This window comes from Mytilus californianus, unplaced genomic scaffold (assembly GCF_021869535.1).
Source record: "Mytilus californianus isolate M0D057914Y unplaced genomic scaffold, xbMytCali1.0.p SCAF_2, whole genome shotgun sequence".
In the NCBI taxonomy this organism is placed as follows: domain Eukaryota; kingdom Metazoa; phylum Mollusca; class Bivalvia; order Mytilida; family Mytilidae; genus Mytilus; species Mytilus californianus.
Window position 1 is genome coordinate 37,512,317 of NW_026262668.1, and position 19,794 is coordinate 37,532,110.

At 32.3% G+C, this 19,794-nt stretch overlaps 1 protein-coding gene across 1 annotated transcript; it reads right to left on the reverse strand.

Annotated features, from left to right (window-relative positions):
* Nucleotides 1–11,945: 11,945 nt before the first annotated feature.
* On the reverse strand, nt 11,946–19,237 carry LOC127729831 (V-type proton ATPase subunit G 1-like). Its single transcript, XM_052237758.1, has 3 exons — nt 19,099–19,237; nt 13,481–13,581; nt 11,946–12,624 (listed from the first exon to the last, which is right to left on the reverse strand). The coding sequence occupies exons 1-3, from the start codon at nt 19,178–19,180 to the stop codon at nt 12,457–12,459; spliced, it is 351 nt and encodes a 116-aa protein (XP_052093718.1). The 5' UTR covers nt 19,181–19,237; the 3' UTR covers nt 11,946–12,456.
* Between the last annotated feature and the right edge of the window lie 557 nt (nt 19,238–19,794).

Sequence of the window (19,794 nt, forward strand, 5' to 3'; positions counted from 1 at the left end):
AAATGACATCTGTAATAAACATAAACTTTTAGCTACCTCTTTACAAGCAGAACCAAATACAATGAAAGTTTCAACTATGTACTGGCTTCCGAAGCTGCACAAAACTCCTTAAAAATATCGATTTATTTCACCTTCAAGCCATTGTTCCACTACAAAACTATCTATTCTACTTACTAGTACACTTTGTACAATCAAAAACCTGGTAATAAATTGTTCAAATAAGGCCTTTGATAATAGTGGATTAATTACTTTTGGAGTGTCAAAAATTCGTTGGAAGTACTTGATAAATTGCATGCTTATATTGGTGATTTCGAATCTGTTCAAAGTTTTGATTTTTCTACCCTATATACCACTTTGCCTCATAATCTTATTAAGAAAAAATTCACACACCTGATTAAATGAGCATTTAAAAATTAGAAATTGTGCAATGCCAAAAATAAATGTATCGACAGGCAGTAGGACAGTTAGGAGTTAACCTCTTTATAGACCAAAATGAACGTGGGTGTGTCTTTATACAGCCCGTTTGAAAAGAATACATATTTAGTTATGTTTTAATTTGCTGATGTCAAAATCGATATTAGTGCCAATGTAAACTATATTCAAAGATCTAATTACAACATTGGTAAGATAACCTTTACTAATAAGTTTGTTTTACGTAATTTATGGTAACGAAATCACTGACTTAATAATTTACCAGTGATGCATTGGTTACGTTCGTTAAAATCTATGACATCACTACACACACGGGCATAACGAACGAGTTGGGATGTATAAAAACCGTATGATGGAGCCAAAGGAACATTGCCGTCTAAAATAGGAAAATTAACAATAGGGAATGAAAAGTCGTCTCTTTTGTCGTAAATTTTAGTATGGAGTTTTCCTTTAGAGATTGCAATGTCCAAATCTAGAAAAGGACAACTACTGCTGTTTATTTTAGATTTAGTGAAAGTAAGTTCTTTTGGGTAAATTTCGGTAGTATATTTAGAGAACTCTGGATTATATATGTATATAAATAAACTGTTAGCACAGAGCTATGTCTCGTCTATTTGTTATTTTGATAATGGAAATGTTGAAATTAAAATAGCAATACTTTAACATGCAAGTTATGCAAGTATTCAAAGTCAATGAACCATGACTGAAGGTACAGGGCTAAACAATCTCCATGTAAATGAGATGTGCCAATGTTAATACAACCGCATACCAAATACCATTGAACTTTCATAAGTCGTTCCCTTTAAACAAACCTAAACACAAACATTAACATGTGCACAAAGTCAATGAACCATAATGAGGGGGTGAGGTTATATAATCTCCATGGAAATGAAACTAGCAAATGCCAATACATTTGCATACCAAATATCATTGACTCAACATTAGTGGTTCCCCATAAACTGATCTAATCACAAACGAATACATGTAAACTAAGCAAAAGATTCAAATTAAATAGACCATGACTGAGGGATAAGGACCAAATATTCTCCATTGAAATGAGATGTGATAAAATGCTTATACAACTTCATACCAATTGTCATTGACCTACCACTAATGGTTCTCCTTAAACTGACCTAATCACAAACTAATACATGAAAACTCTAAGTAAAATTTTCAAAGTCAATATGCCATGACTGAGGGAGCAAAGCCAAATAGTTTCCATGGTAATGGGATATGCCAATGCTAATACAACTGCATACCAAATATCATTGACCTACCACTAGTGGTTCCCCATAAACTAGACATAATTACAAACTTATACATTGTTGACGTCGCCGAGCCGCTGACGCCGGAAACAGCATACCTATGTTTCGCTTTTTGACTCTGCCAAGGCGAGACAAAAACCAACTACTGATATCCAGATATTTCTATTTGTAATTTTCTCAAGATTGCTATGATCTTTAAATTTTAAATATTCGGTACATTGTATACTTGTTAAACATCTCATCTTATTTCACATACATGTACATGTACATGTAAACATATATATATATATATAAGACGTATCCTCCAGAAAAAAAAAACGCTGTATATAATATACTGTACAGTCAAGTGCTTATCTTTTATGTCAGCATTTCTTTTTTTCAATCAGTAATATGAGTTAAAAGCGATGAGAGTAATTTGTCAATTAAAGAGCAACCCATAAACATTAAAAAGAAAAACTTGAAATGACATCGGAGTTGAATCCTTGATGATTATTGTATAATTGATAGTCGAGATAACTCAGTAATTTATTACAACCTTAGCAAAATCAAGATGCAGCCAATCAGAACCGATATTTGTTAATAATAATTTCAAGACGACGTGAATATCGAATGAAATGTAAAGCTTCACACAGTAGTGCGAAGCAAATACGAAATTGAGTATTCATTTATCCATATCACTTCAAAATTATCAATTAATCAAAATTAACTGCATAAGCAAAATTATTCAATAATCGGGTATCGAATCGGATCTTGAATACCCATACTGTAAGTTTTCCGTATTTGATATCTTCTCCTGTCCGGGACATGTTCCCAATTCTATATCTCATTGTAGCCTATAGAATCTTTCCAAAATCATAAGGCAACAAATGAGAACCGATATTTGTTACGTAATAATTTCAAGATGGCGTGAATATCGTATGAAACTAATACCTTTAAAAAATCGGTATATAACTAAAAATAAATAGAACACAATCGTTAAACTCCTAGCATAACCCTTAGTAGCCAAGTGTCAACACATGTTAAGTGACCCTTGTTTTATTATCCCAGATGCTTGTTAAAACCCAACAACAAATTGGCAGTATTTGGCCACAGCCTTTAATATTATTTAAATTTATACATATTTTATATAAGTGATCTCAATATAAATGTATGTATGTGCCGCAGATCGCTGGCAATTTAACTGTCCATGACTTGTATATCTGAAAATATGAGGTTACCGGCATATCGATGATTATGGCAACCGTACTATCAAATATATATATAAATGACTACCACAGATTGTGGTAACTGAATATAAGATTAGAACAATTTGGATCACCGTGGGAACACGTACAGGTGAGGGATCAAAACCCTTACATTGTTCATCTGTAGTGAATGATACTATTTATAAAACGAAATGTTTTTTGATGCAGCGAATTATGCAATCCGAGTACATTTGTAAGTCATTCTTTGACGACAGTTCTTTTTACATCAACGGAATTCTTCATCTGTCCATTTCGCAAAATACACGTAGGCTTCACGCATCACCTGAAAAGATAACATAAACCAAAGCAGTTTCCAATTCTAAATATATTTACAAGAATTGCATGTTCAATATCAGTAACAAATATGTTTACTGAAGTTCTCAAGTGTTTCTTCTGAGAGATGTCCTTCACTGTTATTGTATTTTAACTTCTCCAACATGTCCAAGTATCTGTTACTATTTTGATGTAAAACAGTGTCCACATTTGCAAACCAAACACAACAAAACGTTTAATTTGAATGTCATGTACACATACGGACATTCTGCATAATTAACCCCTGCACAAGTCATTACAAAAATTGGCCGATCAAATAACACAAATCTGTGTCCACACTTGTTTATATTTACAAAATAGTCAATTTACTGGGAGGGATGGCGGGTTTTTGGTTTTATATTGGAGTTCAATTGTCTCCTGCCTTCCTCCTTGGATCCAAATTGAAAAAGGCTCATTAGTCAGATTTAAAGGTTCAGTATAACCACCAATGAGATTATGGTATAAATGTATACGTAAACTCACTAATAACCAAACAAAACATATAGGGTACAGCGCACCGTGATAACTGAATTTAAGTACAAGACTTAAATTCTATTAATGACACTCGCCCTGTTTTTTTTAAATCATCTTTATCAGGACATGCAAAGTCGGAACTTTTTGATTTTGCTTTTGACTTTTTTCAACACTCGTGTTAGACTTATCGTATCGATCTATTTTATTGAACCGAAATGTCCAGTAGCCCGATGACATTATGATAAACTACCCGAAATGTCCAGTAGCCCGATGTCATTGTAATACACTACCCGAAATGTCCAGTAGCCCGAAGACATTGTAATAAATTGAAAAGAACACGTTTAATAATTTCATGCGTCCGAAGCGCTTTTCTGGATTTACCTTCATCAGGAACGCTCAAAGCCAAACATTTGAAATCCGAGGGATGTATAAGTACCGAAACAGTTGAAGAGCTATATGACAAAAATACATAAAACAAATAGCTAAATTCATCTAAGGTCAACTTTGCCTGAGGGAGTTGAAACCTTAGTTTCTTTATTATTTCAAAATTTATAAACGGACAATTTTAGAAAGGTTTACCTGAAATGTCTAGTAGCCCGATGACATTGTAATAAACTACCCGAAATGTCCAGTAGCCCGATGACATTGTAATAAACTTATATTTAGACGATAAATGATTATTTAACTGTCATTCAACACTTGTTTCAGTAGATGAAACTTTATGACCCAATGATATATACATTACTTACCATTACTATATTAACAATGTTAAATTGCAGCCCATTGATATATTTGACATGACACAAAAGAGACTAATACCAGCTGCGAGTCTGTGTAAACCTTTATAAATGAAGAGACCGCTCGTGTCTTCAGGAAAGGTTAAATGAAGCATATTCTACAACTTATTAATTGTATAATTATCCTGTCTAAACATTATACATGATAATTATCTATTTTCTCAGTACTGTCAGTTTGATCTTTCTGTAAGTATGACAAATTTCCAAAACTTGGGAAGGCATTTTTGTGGTCAAATATCCATGATCTGCGATACAGCGGTGGTCCACTATTTCGATGAAAACTGTCCCACCCTTTAGACAATTTATCATTAGCACACCAGTTATCATTAACATGATTAACATTCATGATTGCGGATACTCGTTTGAACTATGATGGTTAAGCTTAACAAATGCGATTCAAACACAAGTGTCTGTATAATTACGATATGACTTTGCAGTATGATATTTTACTAATTCATGCATTTGTGCTATCCTGTAATTCAAATTCTGTATCAAACTTTAATTTGATTGTTTTAAATGAATGCCTAGGGCATAGTTCTATTGTTCACATAACGCAACTAAGAACCACTATAACAAGCTTACTGTGGACTTACTTATAGATACATATCACGAGGCAACATGCACTAAGATAATTCCCCTTCAACCGATCATTCTTGCTACTACTTATAATTACATTTAAGTAGATCTAGAAGTTTGTATGTTTATTTATTTTCTATAATATTTCTTCGCATTGTATCTCTCAAAGAAATCTTAATTCTATTTTCGTTTAAGGAAAATAATATGGTGACATCTGCGGAAAGAATATGCGGCATTGACGAGAGTATGAACTTTTCTTTTTGATTTGTTTGATTGAATTTTTTAGTTAAATAAATGAATAACATATTTTTAATTGTAAGTTCTGTATCAATTGAATGATTGATTGATTTTTGTTTTTTTTTTAGCCAACCACCAACTTTCGGGAGGAAAACTAGCAATTCCATTGTCAGCGAGCGCATTCTGACGAAGCAGGATGCGAAACTCAGACAACACCAGTTTGACAAGCTGGTCATTACTGTGTGTACAGTTTCTCGTTGCATTGTCATTTTTTATAATTTTGAAATACGTTAAAGGACTAGGCGAGTTGTAAAAATATCACCAAATAAAACATAGGTGATAGTTTTCGAAAAAAAATTAAGGCTGAAAATTTGGGATTTTGCACTTTTGTAAAAAAGTTAGCAAAGTTTAAAAAAACTTAGGTAATGTTCGTCATAAATTAATAAAATTGGATTCATTTTCAGTGAAGCCGTGATATGTGAAAATAAGGGAAAAATAAATACATATAAGAATAATAGTTTATCATTGAAGACAAGATTTTTTTTAACTTGGACGATGGACATTCGAAAATCGTGCGTACTTGCGATGTAATTTTTCTAATTTCTGTACATTAACTACCCTTTGTCACCCTTTCTCAAATGATAGCAAATAAACATATGTCACCGTGCTGAATTCGGAGATAAATCGCAATAAATTCCCAAAATTGCGTCCCCCTTGGTAACCTCAACTTCAATGTAAAAATGCACGACGTAACTGACTGACATTTTCGACGTCTCCTTCCTGTTTTCGTGAATAGAAAAATGAGTAACATATATATTTCATCTGTTGTTAAGGAGAAATATAAGTGATTACGAACACTTGTACTTTCAGGCGTAATGCCTTCTCGATTCATGATTATTATAAACTACAAACTGTTCTGTTATAGAATTAATATAAAAATAAGAAGATGTGGTATGATTGCCAATGAGACAACTATCCACCACAGTTCAAGTCTGATATTTATTTTTAAAGGGAATAAGAAGAAACACGAGAGGTAAATGTGTTAATAAATTTATCAGTAAATAATGATATTTCACAGCATTGTTAAAAGAATGTACTAGTGTTTTTTTTATATATATATTTTATACCTATAGTATAGAGTCGTTCCTGTATTTATTCATCATTCGTTCTATTTTTTTGTGCATTTATTTATTTTACTGTTGGAGATAAAACAAAGTTGACCCTGTTTGAGGTAGACCTAAGAAAACTAGTTGAACCCTGCCATAGGTTCTTGTTCCAAATGAGAAAATTTTCTGGTCAGTTATTGCGGATCTTTGACTTTCTTTACGGTTTGATTTAAAGACTCGCTGCAATTTAGAGCTATTCGATTACTGTTTAAGACCATATGTTGACCTCTATTTTTTTAATTGGTTTGGTTGGTGGGCTGCTGCTTCATTGACATACCCTAAAAACTTCCTTTTATTCATGGTTTAATCTTTCACATATAATCATAAAATCAAAACTGTTTTTCGGTTGAATGATTACAGTTGAAGAAAACTTTACATAGATTTTGAAAATTTTCATAATTTCAAGTGATCTAGCAAAAAATGATTGAATATAAACTCACCTAAATACCAGGCTTAAAATATTGTACGCTAGACGTGCGTTTCATCTACAAAAGACTCATCAGTGACACTCGAATAAAAAAGTTCAAAAGACCAAATAAAGTACGAAGTTGAAGAGCATTGAGGACCCAAAATTCCAAGAGGTTTTGTAAAATACAGCTAAGGTAATTTATTCCTGGAGTAGAATATATACCTGAAATTAAGGCGGTACACGATACCTATACTTCCCCCATAACTTTGGTTTTGGTTTTTATCCTTTAATCAATCTCTCAAATTTCCAACAGCTACCAAAAACTACAGTTTTAAAGCAAGCATTTATATATACTTTTATAAATTGTTACTTGGATGGAGAGTTGTCTCATTGGCACTCATACCACATCTTCCTATATCTATTTATAATCTGGTTACTAAATGTTCGGAAATACCACATAATTTTGTAGAAACCTCAAAGTATAGCTTTGATATTTTTGAAGAGATTTAAAGACCTTTAAAACAAGAGGTTCCTTAGAGCTCACCTGTATTTTTTTGTGTAGATCTTGCATCAATTATCATTATAATGTTTAAAGTGAATATTAATGTGCATTAAAACATGCCATTTAAAGGCTCTACCTATCATAGTTTCTGCAAAAAAGTAAAAAAAATGGTAAAAATCATCTTTAAGGGCATTAACTCTTTAACATTAGCGCTAAAATTTTTGACAAATTTGGTCATTTGACATATTTGTAGGTCTTACCATGCTTACTTAGCTGAATATTTTAACTGTTTGAAGTTTCTCTCTATCATAGTTTCTGCAAAAAAAAATAATTTAAAAATGAAAAAATTGTCCAAGGGTTATATCTCATATAAAGGCTTCGGTGTGAGCCAATGCTCCGTGTTGAAGGCCGTACCTTGACCTATAATGGTTTACTTTTATAAATTGTAACTTGGATGGAGAGTTGTCTCATTGGCATTCATACCACATCTTCCGATATCTAATTAATTGACAATTCGGTCATGTTGACTTATTTGTAGGTGTTATTTTGCTGAACATTTTCAACAATCAAACTTTCTGTCTATCACAGGTTTTGATAAAAAAATTAAAAACTGAAGTATTTCAAGGGCAATAACTCCTATAAGGGATCAATTGACCAATTCTGCCCTTAAAACTTATTGGTAGATCTTACTTTGCCAAATGATAGTTTTCAAGATAATAACCAAAAACTAAGACATTTCATAATAAATTGCTCCGCTGGGCGCAGCTTGATACGACCGCAGAGGTCGAACCCTGAACAGTTGGGGCAAGTATGGACACAACATTTAAGCTTGATACAGCACTGAATTTGGATTGTAATTAAATATTTGACACAGCATAGGTTTCTGACACAGAATGAATGTGGTCTAAGAACTTAAAAAGTTTTAATTTACCTATTCAAACCATATCATTATTATTTGCTTTTATATATAAATCAGAAATAACCAATTTAAAATGGAAAATTTTAAAGAAAAAAAGGAAAAAAAAATCACCCCCCAAATTTTTTGAACCCCCTTATGATTCATCACCCCCAAACTCAATCCCAGCCTTCCCTTTGTGGTATGGTACCTTGCAGTACAATTTCAGAGAGATCCATACACTTGAACACAAGTTATTGTCTGGAAACTAGGAAAATGCTTGTTTTTTGGCCCCAAATTCCTAACTGTTTAGGGCAATTACCCCAAAACTCAAACCCAGCTTTCCCTTTGTGATATGAAACCTTGTAGTACAATTTCATAAAGATCCATATACTTACACACAAGTTATTGTCCTGGAACTAGAAAAAGGCTTGTTTTTTGCCCCTGTTTGGCCCCCAATTCCTAAAATTTTGAGGAAATTACCCCCAAAATCAATCCCAGCCTGCCCTTTGTGGTATGGTACCTTGCAGTACAATTTCAGAGAGATCCATACACTTGAACACAAGTTATTGTCTGGAAACTAGATAAATGATTATTTTTGGCCCCTTATTCCTAAACGTTTTGGACAATTACCCCAAAACTCAATTCCAGCTTTCCCTTTGTGATATGGAACCTTGTAGTACAATTTCAAAAAGATCCATACACTTACACACAAGTTATTGTCATGAAACTAGAAAAATGCTTGTTTTTTGTCCCCTAATTCATAAAATCTGGAGGCAATTACCCCCAAAATCAATCCCAGCATTTCCTTTGTGATATGGAACCTTATGGTACAATGTCAGAGAGATCCATACACTAACACACAAGTTATGTCTGGAAGTTACAAAAATGCTTATTTTTGGCCCCTAATTCCTTTACTGTTGGTACCATAACCCCCAAAATCAATCCCAACCTTCCTTTTGTGGTATTGAACCTTATGGTATAATTTCATAGAGATCCATTCACTTAAACTAAAGTTAGAGTGCGAAAACCAATGTGTCTTCGTTTTTTTTTATTTGCGGTCGTATAAAAATGACTAAGTCAGGGACAATAACTCCAAATTGGGGTGTCAATAGTAGTCTTAAAATATTCTATCATGTAGATTTTGACCTGCTTTTGCTTTAGTATTTGAGATATAAGCAAAAATCTGTATTTTATCCCTTTGTTCTATTTTTAGCCATGGTGACCATGTTTGTTGACTAACTGGAATAAAAAAACAAACGTTATACTAGATAACATAACATAAGGATCATTCACTCAAAGTCTGGTCGAAATTAGTTCAGTAGTTTCAGAGGAGAAGATCTTTGAAAAAGTTTATGATGATGGAAGCCAAGTGAAGACAATAGCTCACATGGCCTTTTGGGTCAGGTGAGCTAAAAAGGCCTTCAGTAGGTAATAAATTTATGGAAAACTGACCCTACCTCTTTTGGTTTTGTACTACCGGTATTATTCTGGCATACTTTCCCAGTATTACATGTTTTTTTTTTGGTAAAAGTTTCGGTTAAAATCAGAATATACTCTTTGGGCCAGGGGAGCTAATAAAAATGATACTTGTTAACACCAAAGGGGTCAGTCTCGAGATTACTCGCTCTACAATATTTGATGGACTTTATTGTTGGAGACATCACAGAAGCTTCAGGATGAGGAACAGCAAAAACAGTAATATTTGTTTAATTTCTTATGATTTCATTAGACTTTTGTCCTGTCTATATTTACAAAAAATGTGAGAATAAAATGCACTAAACTTAAGGGCATAGAAGTTAACATGTGTGAGAAACATAAGTTGGATCATCGTTTATACTAAATATCATTCAAGCGGGTATTTTTAATATGGTGACATATTCTATCTGCTGAAAGACTTTCAGATATTCTTCTGATTAAAATCAAATTTAGCATTTCTTATAAATGAAGAAGAAAGGTGTTTTGACAGTTACAGAAAAAAAATAATTAACCATCTTTAATCATGTTTTTTGTATATTTTGACAAAAAACTAAGACTTAAATTCCTCCTGAAAATAAAAATGACATTTTCATGTAAAGCAACGTCCAATCAAAATGATGACTAGAATGATATACATATTAGTATTTATATATTAATAAAATATTGAGATCACAGAACTCATTACCATTTTTTAAACTGGGAAAATACAATTGATCCTGCTTTGTTAGCAAGAAATAACATGTGCGCTTTTTCCTACTGCAGAACAAAAGTATAAGATACCTATTGCGAACCCAATGAAAGTTTTCCACAGTGCCATCTCTATCTTGACCAGGTATTTAAACTTTTGCAAGTTCACCTGTCCTATTGAATGAATACAATAGCTATTTTTCTCTGTGTAGTTTATTCACTGGGACCTTTAAATTTCTTCTAAGAGAAATCTATCATTCATTGATTAAATTACCTGTGTAAAAAAAATTTCTTATATATAGACAAAAATACTGTTTTTATACTCATTAATTGCGTGTGCTGATGTATTTATTCAATATTAATAATATATTTTCATTCAGTTTAATATAAACATTGATTCAATCATAAAAAGTTGATTTCTAACAAAAGTTTTATCAATGTTCCTATTGAAATTTGATTTTTTTTTGTTTAGTTATAGAATACATTTAAGAAGATCTTAATTTGAAACATCATTATTTTCAAGTTCTTATTCATGTCAAACAAATTTTTTTTTAAAAGGAACAATGTTGAAAGTTTTGTCAGAAATCAATTTTTTATGATTGAATCAATGTTTATATTAAACTGAATGAAAATATATTATTAATATTGAATAACTACATCATCACATGCAGTTAATGAGTATAAAAACAGTATTTTTGTCTATATATAAGAAATTTTTTTTACTCAGGTAATTTAATCAATGAATGATAGATTTCTCTAAGAAGAAATTTAAAGGTCCCAGAGAATAAACTACACAGAGAACAATAGCTATTGTATCTATTCAATAGGACAGGTGAACTTGCAAAAGTTTAAATACCTGGTCAAGATAGAGATGGCACTGTGGAAAACTTTCATTGGGTTCGCAATAAAAGTAAGGAAAATTAAGTAAGAGAACAAAAACGAAAAATTCAGCATTTTTTTCATTTGTAAAGAGGCATAACTCTAGAACGGTAGAAGTGACACCACCAAAATTCAAACTTGATCTGTGTTTTGTGGTAATAAGCATTGTGCATAATTTTCATAACCGTTGGTTGAGGTAAACTTAAGTTAAAGAACGGAAACGAAAAATTCAGCATTTTTTCCATTTGTAAAGGGGCATAACTCTAGAAAGGCAGAAGTGACGCCACCAAAATTCAAACTTGATCTGTGTTTTGTGGTAATAAGCATTATGTATAAGTTGTATAACATTTGGTTGTCGCAAACTAAAGTTAGAGAACGGAAACCAATTTTGGGACGTACAGACGGATGGACTTACAGACTGACAAGGGTTAAACTTAATGCCCCCTCCTCTACAGCGGGGGCATAAAAATTAAGTTTGAGAGATGTTAATTATGTCTATTCTTTCATTAAGACATATATAAAGACAGGATCTTGAATTTGCCAAAAGTTGTTTAGTGTTGTATAAAAAATAAGAGATTATCAGTCGACAAGCAATACATATTTTTTTTTATTTAGCATGAAACACAATTCTCAGGGAAACAACAGTTTGACCAAATGTAACCACATTACTCATTTCTCACTTTAGACAATAAATATCACGTTTTTTCCAGATGACATTTTCTTTATTAAACATTTTATACTTGTGTAAAACACTGAATTCTGAATAAGTATAAACTGTAATATTCCTTGCCGTTAGTAGGGAAAACCTGAATATAAATCTGCATATTATTAAAGGTTATCAATTCTCCTAGTCTATACAAAACAATCTAATTTAATGGTTTATTGAACATGTCATGACTTATCATGCTAATTTGACAATAATATATGTTGACTTTAAATAACAAATGTTTTGAAAAATATGCTATAACTGAAAAATGGAATGTTTGGACATTTATGTTTATTATCATGAACCTACATGTTTTTATTCTCCAACAATCTAACCATACTAAATTTCTCTTGTTTACAACATATATATTAATATATCAATAAATCTTATAATTTATTATTCTACGTAATTTTTGTGTAGTTCTGGTTCAATGTCTATAACAAAGTCAAGTAATTTTTTGATTGCAATGTCTTTATTCTTTCTAACATTCTCTTCCACCTCTTTTAACTTTCTCTTTGTGTCAACATCTATCTGTGATTCCATATCACTGCGGGAACCTAAAATCTGAAAAAATAAAATAAAATGAAATAAATTTGAAAGTTTTCTTATTAACCATTTCACATTTGTACACATTGTTTTGTGTTTACACTGTTATATATTATATAACACTCATCTCAATAAAAAAATGATTTTCAAAGGAAGGGACAGGGGTCATTTTGTTGAATATATGACAACTGAGCTGAACTGTCCACAGAGGATATATACAGACCTTAAGGTTTTTGTGTGTATGAAAATATCAAAATACAGGGCTATTCCCTTTAAATGTATGAGGGTCTGAATGGGGGAGTCCTCCATTTCTGTATTCTTAAATTTTTTAGGCGAATTTTCTCTATTCTTTTTTTTTTGGCCTATTTTTCTCCATTCTTTATATGCCTTTATTCTGCATAATTTGCCCATTACTCAGTAAACCTCATCCAGACCCTCATGTTTCTGGGAGGGTACTTAGGAAGGGAAGTTTAAATTTTTGAGATGGTGTATAGGTCATTTAGGACTGTATATAAAAATAAGATCTGGTACGATTGCCAGTGAGACAACTCTCCACCAGAAAACAAATAACATAGAGGTTAACAACTATAGGTCAACATATGGCCTTCAACAGTGAGCAAAACAGTTATGTATGTCCATTTGATCAGATGAGTGCAAAATTACTCAAAGTCAGCGTATGTTGATTGAAGGGGGAATCTGGAAGTCCCTACTATCCTCCCTAGTTCACTTTATTGGAATATTCCTTAATCATACCATTTAAATACAAAACTTTTATTGAACATAACAAATTCATTTGTGTAATTTTGTTCAAAGGGCTTCAATTTGATAAATAATTTTTACTTATCAAACATTGATAAAAAAAAAATACACTTACAGATTTTTCATATTTCTTGTATTGATCGTCTCTCTGTTTTCTGTACCCATCGATCTCAGCCTGAGCCTCTTCTTTAGCTTGCTTCAATCTTTTTGCTTTACCTAAAATTGAAGGAGAGGTCAGTTTATAAGTAAAGCGCCATCTGGCTTAGTAGGCTGGATTTACCTTGCTAACAAGAAATACCTACTGTAAAGTCACATTTAATGTTTTTTTATTTATCATTGTATATATCTTCATCAATTACTGATATTGCAAGGTTTAGTATGTGTGAATTCCTATCATGCCTATACATGTTTCAGTAGAATATTTATTAAAATGTGAGTTAATTGTTGTGATATGCACCCCATCAAATTTTCCCCTCAAATAAACATCATAGCATTATCTTTTGAATTGATAAAATTCTTATATTATACATGTAGTTACAAAAATTCTTTCTGGGATGGAAAATGCCAGGTTGATAAATATATTTATCCACCTGCAGAAATTTCAAAAGGGTACATTATATTATTGTATTGACGTTTCTGCCAATGGCCTTCTGCAGTTTCTCTATATATTATGTCCCTAAACTATGTGGTACAAAACAATGTAATTCTGATCAGTGGACGAAACATCTTGTAAATGGTTTATTACTAATAAAAAATATTTACCATAAAGTTTAAGAAATTGTGTCCTGATATAGTTTTGTATCTAACAATAAAGATTTTTTGCATTTTACATTTAAACTCATTCAGCATGTTCAGGGATTCTGTATCATGTATAAATATCCATAGGTACTTGGGGACAGGACAAATATTTTTTGGTCCTCTCTGTTTTTTCTCAAATGCATTATTTTTATATTTTCTTTTATTTTCAATTACCTTTGCGTTTTTCTGTAATATATTTTAAAATATACATGTAAATTCACCATGTTTACTAGAAATAACATGTATTTACTATTTACAATTCATAGTTTGCTATCCACAGCGGTCACTGGTTCCATGTATATATATATATAGATTATCAAGTTTTTTACACATTGATGGTATCGTAAAATATGTACCGCAAGCCACATTATGAACCTTTTTAGCAAGTAAGTGCAGCAAACGAGCTAAAAAGCTTCACATTGTGTTGAGTGGTTGATATTTTATGATATCTATACCTAGAAAACCTGATATCTGTTTATTGTTCTATTAAGTCTTTACCCCTTTCCTTTGACAGTATTATGCTTGACGAATGTAAGCTAGATAATGTCTCCTCACACATTCATTTGACATTGTGACGTCGGCAATAACTTCTCAGAAATTGTGACATTGCTAATAATGTCTCCACATGTCTGAAAGTTGTGATACAAGAATTACTAAGTGATTGAGCAGCGTGATATAGGCAAAGGGAAGGATGATAAATAGTATTATCAGTGACCTCTGTTGATAGTAAACTAGAGAAAAAAGGCAAAAAAATGTGTCCTTTTCCTATGTAACTATGATATTTTGGTCCCAGATTCTGAATGGCTGATACATGTATGTCCTATACTAAATATTAACCTGCTCCAGGTGTATGGAATGGTGCTGTAAAAGGAACCTGTTTTACGGTGAGGTTGTTTAATAAAATTTCCTGAATAGTAAATAGAGCTTGATAATAGGCAGCCAAATCAGAAAATCGCTCCAGGCTTAGAATCCAAAAAGGGATTAACCTGTATGCATGAAATCATTAAGTCTGAAAAGTTCTTTTTAACCCAATATACCCCATAAAACAGTTTCAACATAATTTGATTGAATAATAATGTTATTTTATGCACTTTAATGTGATTTTAACAAAATTAATTCTTAATTTTATAAATATGTGTAATTTTAAATCACTTTTTTCCTCGTAACTTGTTCCGTTCATGTCAGCCACTTACGATCACAATATGACTTTTTACCCCAATATATATATATATATATATATATATATATACACACAAGTCTAAATTGTAAACAACGTTTAAAACTATGATTGCGTTGGATAAAAACCGCAATTTTTGTATGTGTGCTTGCAAAACAAATTTCTTGGTAGAGGGGTCTAAATACAGCACAAACAACATTTTCCAAAAGACCAAATGAGTGAAAAAGTATATTTTAACAAAACGCATTTGACCGCCATTGGCGATTGCCAAATAAACGGATCACAAGATGTAACAAAATAGATCGGAAAAGATGGTATACCGCAAACATGAGGTGCAAAAAATTGTACACCATATCCGGATTTCTACAATTAATGTCTCTTGAGTGATGTTAGGAATCGAAACGGTATTTGGACGGCCATATAATTTACCTCAATTTAGGATAGACTCTTGAATTTTGAAAGAGTCAAAACAGGATGAACTGATCATATAAACCCGAAGGCAAATATAATACAATCCCAAAAGAAAAAATATAAACAAGTCTAAATTGAAAACAAACTTCAAACCTATGATTGCGTTGGATAAAATTCGCAATTTTTATACGTGTGCTTGCAAAACAAATTTCTTGGTAGAGGGGTCTAAATACAGCACAAACAACATTTTTCAAAAGACCAAATGAGTGAAAAAGTATATTTTAACAAACGCATTTGACTAGCAGGTCGAACAACGATGTTCTTAAACCCTGCTGACTGCCATTGGTGATTGCCAAATAAACGGATCACAAGATGTAACAAAATAGATCTTATTATTAATTTATTACCAAACAGAAAACAATAACATTGCGGAAAAGATGGTATACCGCAAACATGAGCAGAGTTCGCGAAAACTTATTTTGACCTGTCGGTCATGGGACAGACAAAGCATGATTATTTGTCAGTCCTACAAAATTTTAGCCAGTCCTACAAAATCTGTCAATTTTATCCTGAAATAAATTGCTTCGCTGAGCGCAGCTGGATACTACCGCAGATGTCCAACCCTGAAAAGTTGGGCCAAAATGGACACAATATTCACGCTTGATACAGGTCTGAATTTGGATTGTAACTAAATTTTTGACACATAATAGGTTTCTGACACAGAATAACTGTAGTCAAAGAACTTCAAATTGGTTATATGATTTGAATATATATTAAATTTATTGCTTTTGTGCAATACACTATGCTGTTGTGAATGGACCCCCCCCCCTCCCCTACCAAAAAAATAATTATTTTACCCCGGTTTTTTGCTTTTGTGCAATATACTATGCTGTTGAATATTAACCCCCCCAAAAAAATATTTAAAGAAATTTTCTTTTAATTTCTGAAATCTGAAATGAGAAAAATTGTCACCCCCTCCAATTTTTTTCACCTCCCCCCTTTCCCTTATTCCCCAAAAAAATTCTTTCCCTCAAGATAAGGTCAGTATCTCAATTCAAATATCTAATGCAGTTTGCAATCAAAATTACCCATTTAAATATATCATAAAAGTTTTAAAATATAAAATGACATAGATAGTCATGGCTAAAATTAAAATTAATAGTAACTGCTAAAAATAAATTGACAGCTAATCACCTCAAGACAATCATCATTTCTTAATACATAATTTACAAGCAGTGTAAGGGAAGTAATCAAACTGTTCTTTAATTTGAATTGGATTACCTCCCTTACACTGCTTTTAAATTGTCTCAATTGTCCTTTAAACAGAAAAATCCTTGTTTTTCCCCTTTTTTGCCCCTAATTACTAAATGGTTTGAGCCATAGCTCCCCAAAGTCAATCTAACCATCCCTTTGTTGTATGGAAGTTTGTGGTATAATTTCAGAGAGATTCATACACTTTAACACAAGTTATTGTCTGGAAACTACAAAAATGCTTATTTGGGCCCCTTTTTTGGCCCCTAATTCCTAAACAATTGGGACCATAACCCCCAAAATCAATCCCAACCTTCCTTTAGTGGGTATAAACCTTGTGTTAAAATTTTATTGATTTCTATTCACTTATACTAAAGTTATTATCCGGAAACCATCTGTCTATGGACGACGCTGACGACGACGACAACGTGATACCAATATACGACCAAAAATTTTTTAATTTTTGCAGTCGTATAATAAATTTTAATAACATATTTTATCGAAAAATAACTTTATTAATATTAGTTTTATTCTTCGCACCCACAGCCAAATTAACAATGAAGGACCAGTTCAGGTCTTCTGATTGTTCTTATTTAAAGTCATCTTCACTATCCATTTCATCATCTGAATCACTTTCTCGGCTGTTACAGTATTTGTTTGCTCCATTGTAGGGTTCAATCGACGCTGATTGTTTGCCAGGGATGGCTCTATGAACAAATTTAGTAGGCCACGTGTAGATCGCCGCTTTGGTTTGTTTAAAGTAAATCCGTAAACCAGTACCCGAAATTGGCAGCGGGTACATCTGATAACCGATGTAAACACTTATTGAAAACAGTTGCTGTACATCTAATAACCGATGTAAAAAAGTGCCGAAATATGCACTACAACGGCCGTTTTTACATCGGTCATCGGGACCGGCACTAGCCTTCAAAATACTGGACCGAGCCTCATTTTGACCCACAGGACCGACCATTTTTGCAAACTCTGCATGAGGTGCAAAAATTTGTACACCATATCTGGATTTCGACAATTAATGTCTCTTCAGTGATGTTAGGAATCGAAACGGTATTTGGAAGGCCATATAATTTACCTCAATTTAGGATAGACTCTTGAATTTTAAAAGAGTCAAAACAGGATGAACGGATCATATAAACCCATAGGCAAATATATATATATATATGTATTTTCAAGTTCGTTCTGGTCTTCACTGAACATTACCCTCACCAAGATACTTATTAACTACGGTTTTAAAAGCTTCTAAATGCACACAAAAGTGTACAGGGTTTTTTATTTGAAATAAATATGGTTAAAATATGATTCCGAAACATGACCATTGTACTGAAACTTTTTACTTAACATGTTTAAGGAATGACTGTAATATTTTGTCTGTCTATGAAGAAATAACATCAAAAATGTGGTGCACACTGAATAACCCGTGTAGCGGGTTATTTTAAAGTGTGCACCACATTTTTTATGTTATTTCGAATAGACAGAAAAAATATTACAGTCATTTCTTATAATTTAGTTCTAAATTCCATTTTAAACCTGAGTAAACCATGAAAAACATTGATGATGTCAGGGTCACATGACAAAATTATGTCTTTGAACTGATAAACAAAACAACCAGAAGATGTGTTACATCCAAAATTAAATTATTGGAATATATTAGGGTATATTGGGTTAAAAAGTCATATTGTGATCGTAAGATTAAGTATGATTGTCATTAAAATAACATTAAAATGCCTAAGATAACATGAATATTCAATCAAATTATGAGGAAACTGTTTGTTTGGGTATATTGGGGTATGTTGCCATTGTTGGGGTAAAAAGTCGCACCCTGAAAAGTTCTAAAGTTTTCTTGATTTCCAGGTGACCATCAACTTCCGAGAAACTTTTAAGATTTCATGCATTGCATTTGTTGTCTACCACAGGTCCATTCGAATTTGATTCATTTAATTATTTCAATTCTATGTCCGTATATTTATCTACACTTTCGGCCATGTAATTATGTCACAAATTTTAATCGACAAAATACAGGAGTGACACTTTGACAGCTGTTTCTACGAAATCTGACATTAACTCCTGGTATATCTTACGTTTTCTAGCTTCGGATACTTTCTCTGCAGCCTTCTTTTCAGCTTGTAGAAGCTGTTGAATTCCTGTCGATTGACTTGCCATCGTCGTCTTAATTAATCTTATGACAGGAAGTAATGGGTAATACAAAATGCTGTATTTTTATTAGGAAATCAATAATTGAAATCGGTAAAGAAACAAACATGTTACAATTCCGGAATATTTGAGTTACCAGCTGAAGAAATAGATAATTTTAGCTATAAATTAATCTTTTCCATCAGGCAGTAAAGACTCCATACCAAATTATAGAATACAAATGACAACAAAAGATGTAGGAAGGGGAATCTGGAACGATGAAATCAGCCAAGTTCCAAAATATTCAAAACAAGTTTTCTTTGATTGGAAATCAAATTGACAAAATAAGGGGAAAAAGCAAGAAATGGTAACCGCTAAAAGACATCCGAGAAGTGCACAAAGAAGGGCAAATGCATCTAGAAAAAAAAACTCCTCCAAAGAGCAAATTATGGAGTCCTCGCAAAACGACAATAAGCTATTTCACCACGGCTTTTACAAAACCAAAGGAATGTCAGAAAAACAACAACACACATTATGATCTTATAAAGAGGAGACAGAGCCTGACGATATAATTGTGGGGTGGAAAAGTTACTTTGAAGATCTTTATATGTGTGAAACAAGTCAAACAACTGACAATGAATCTA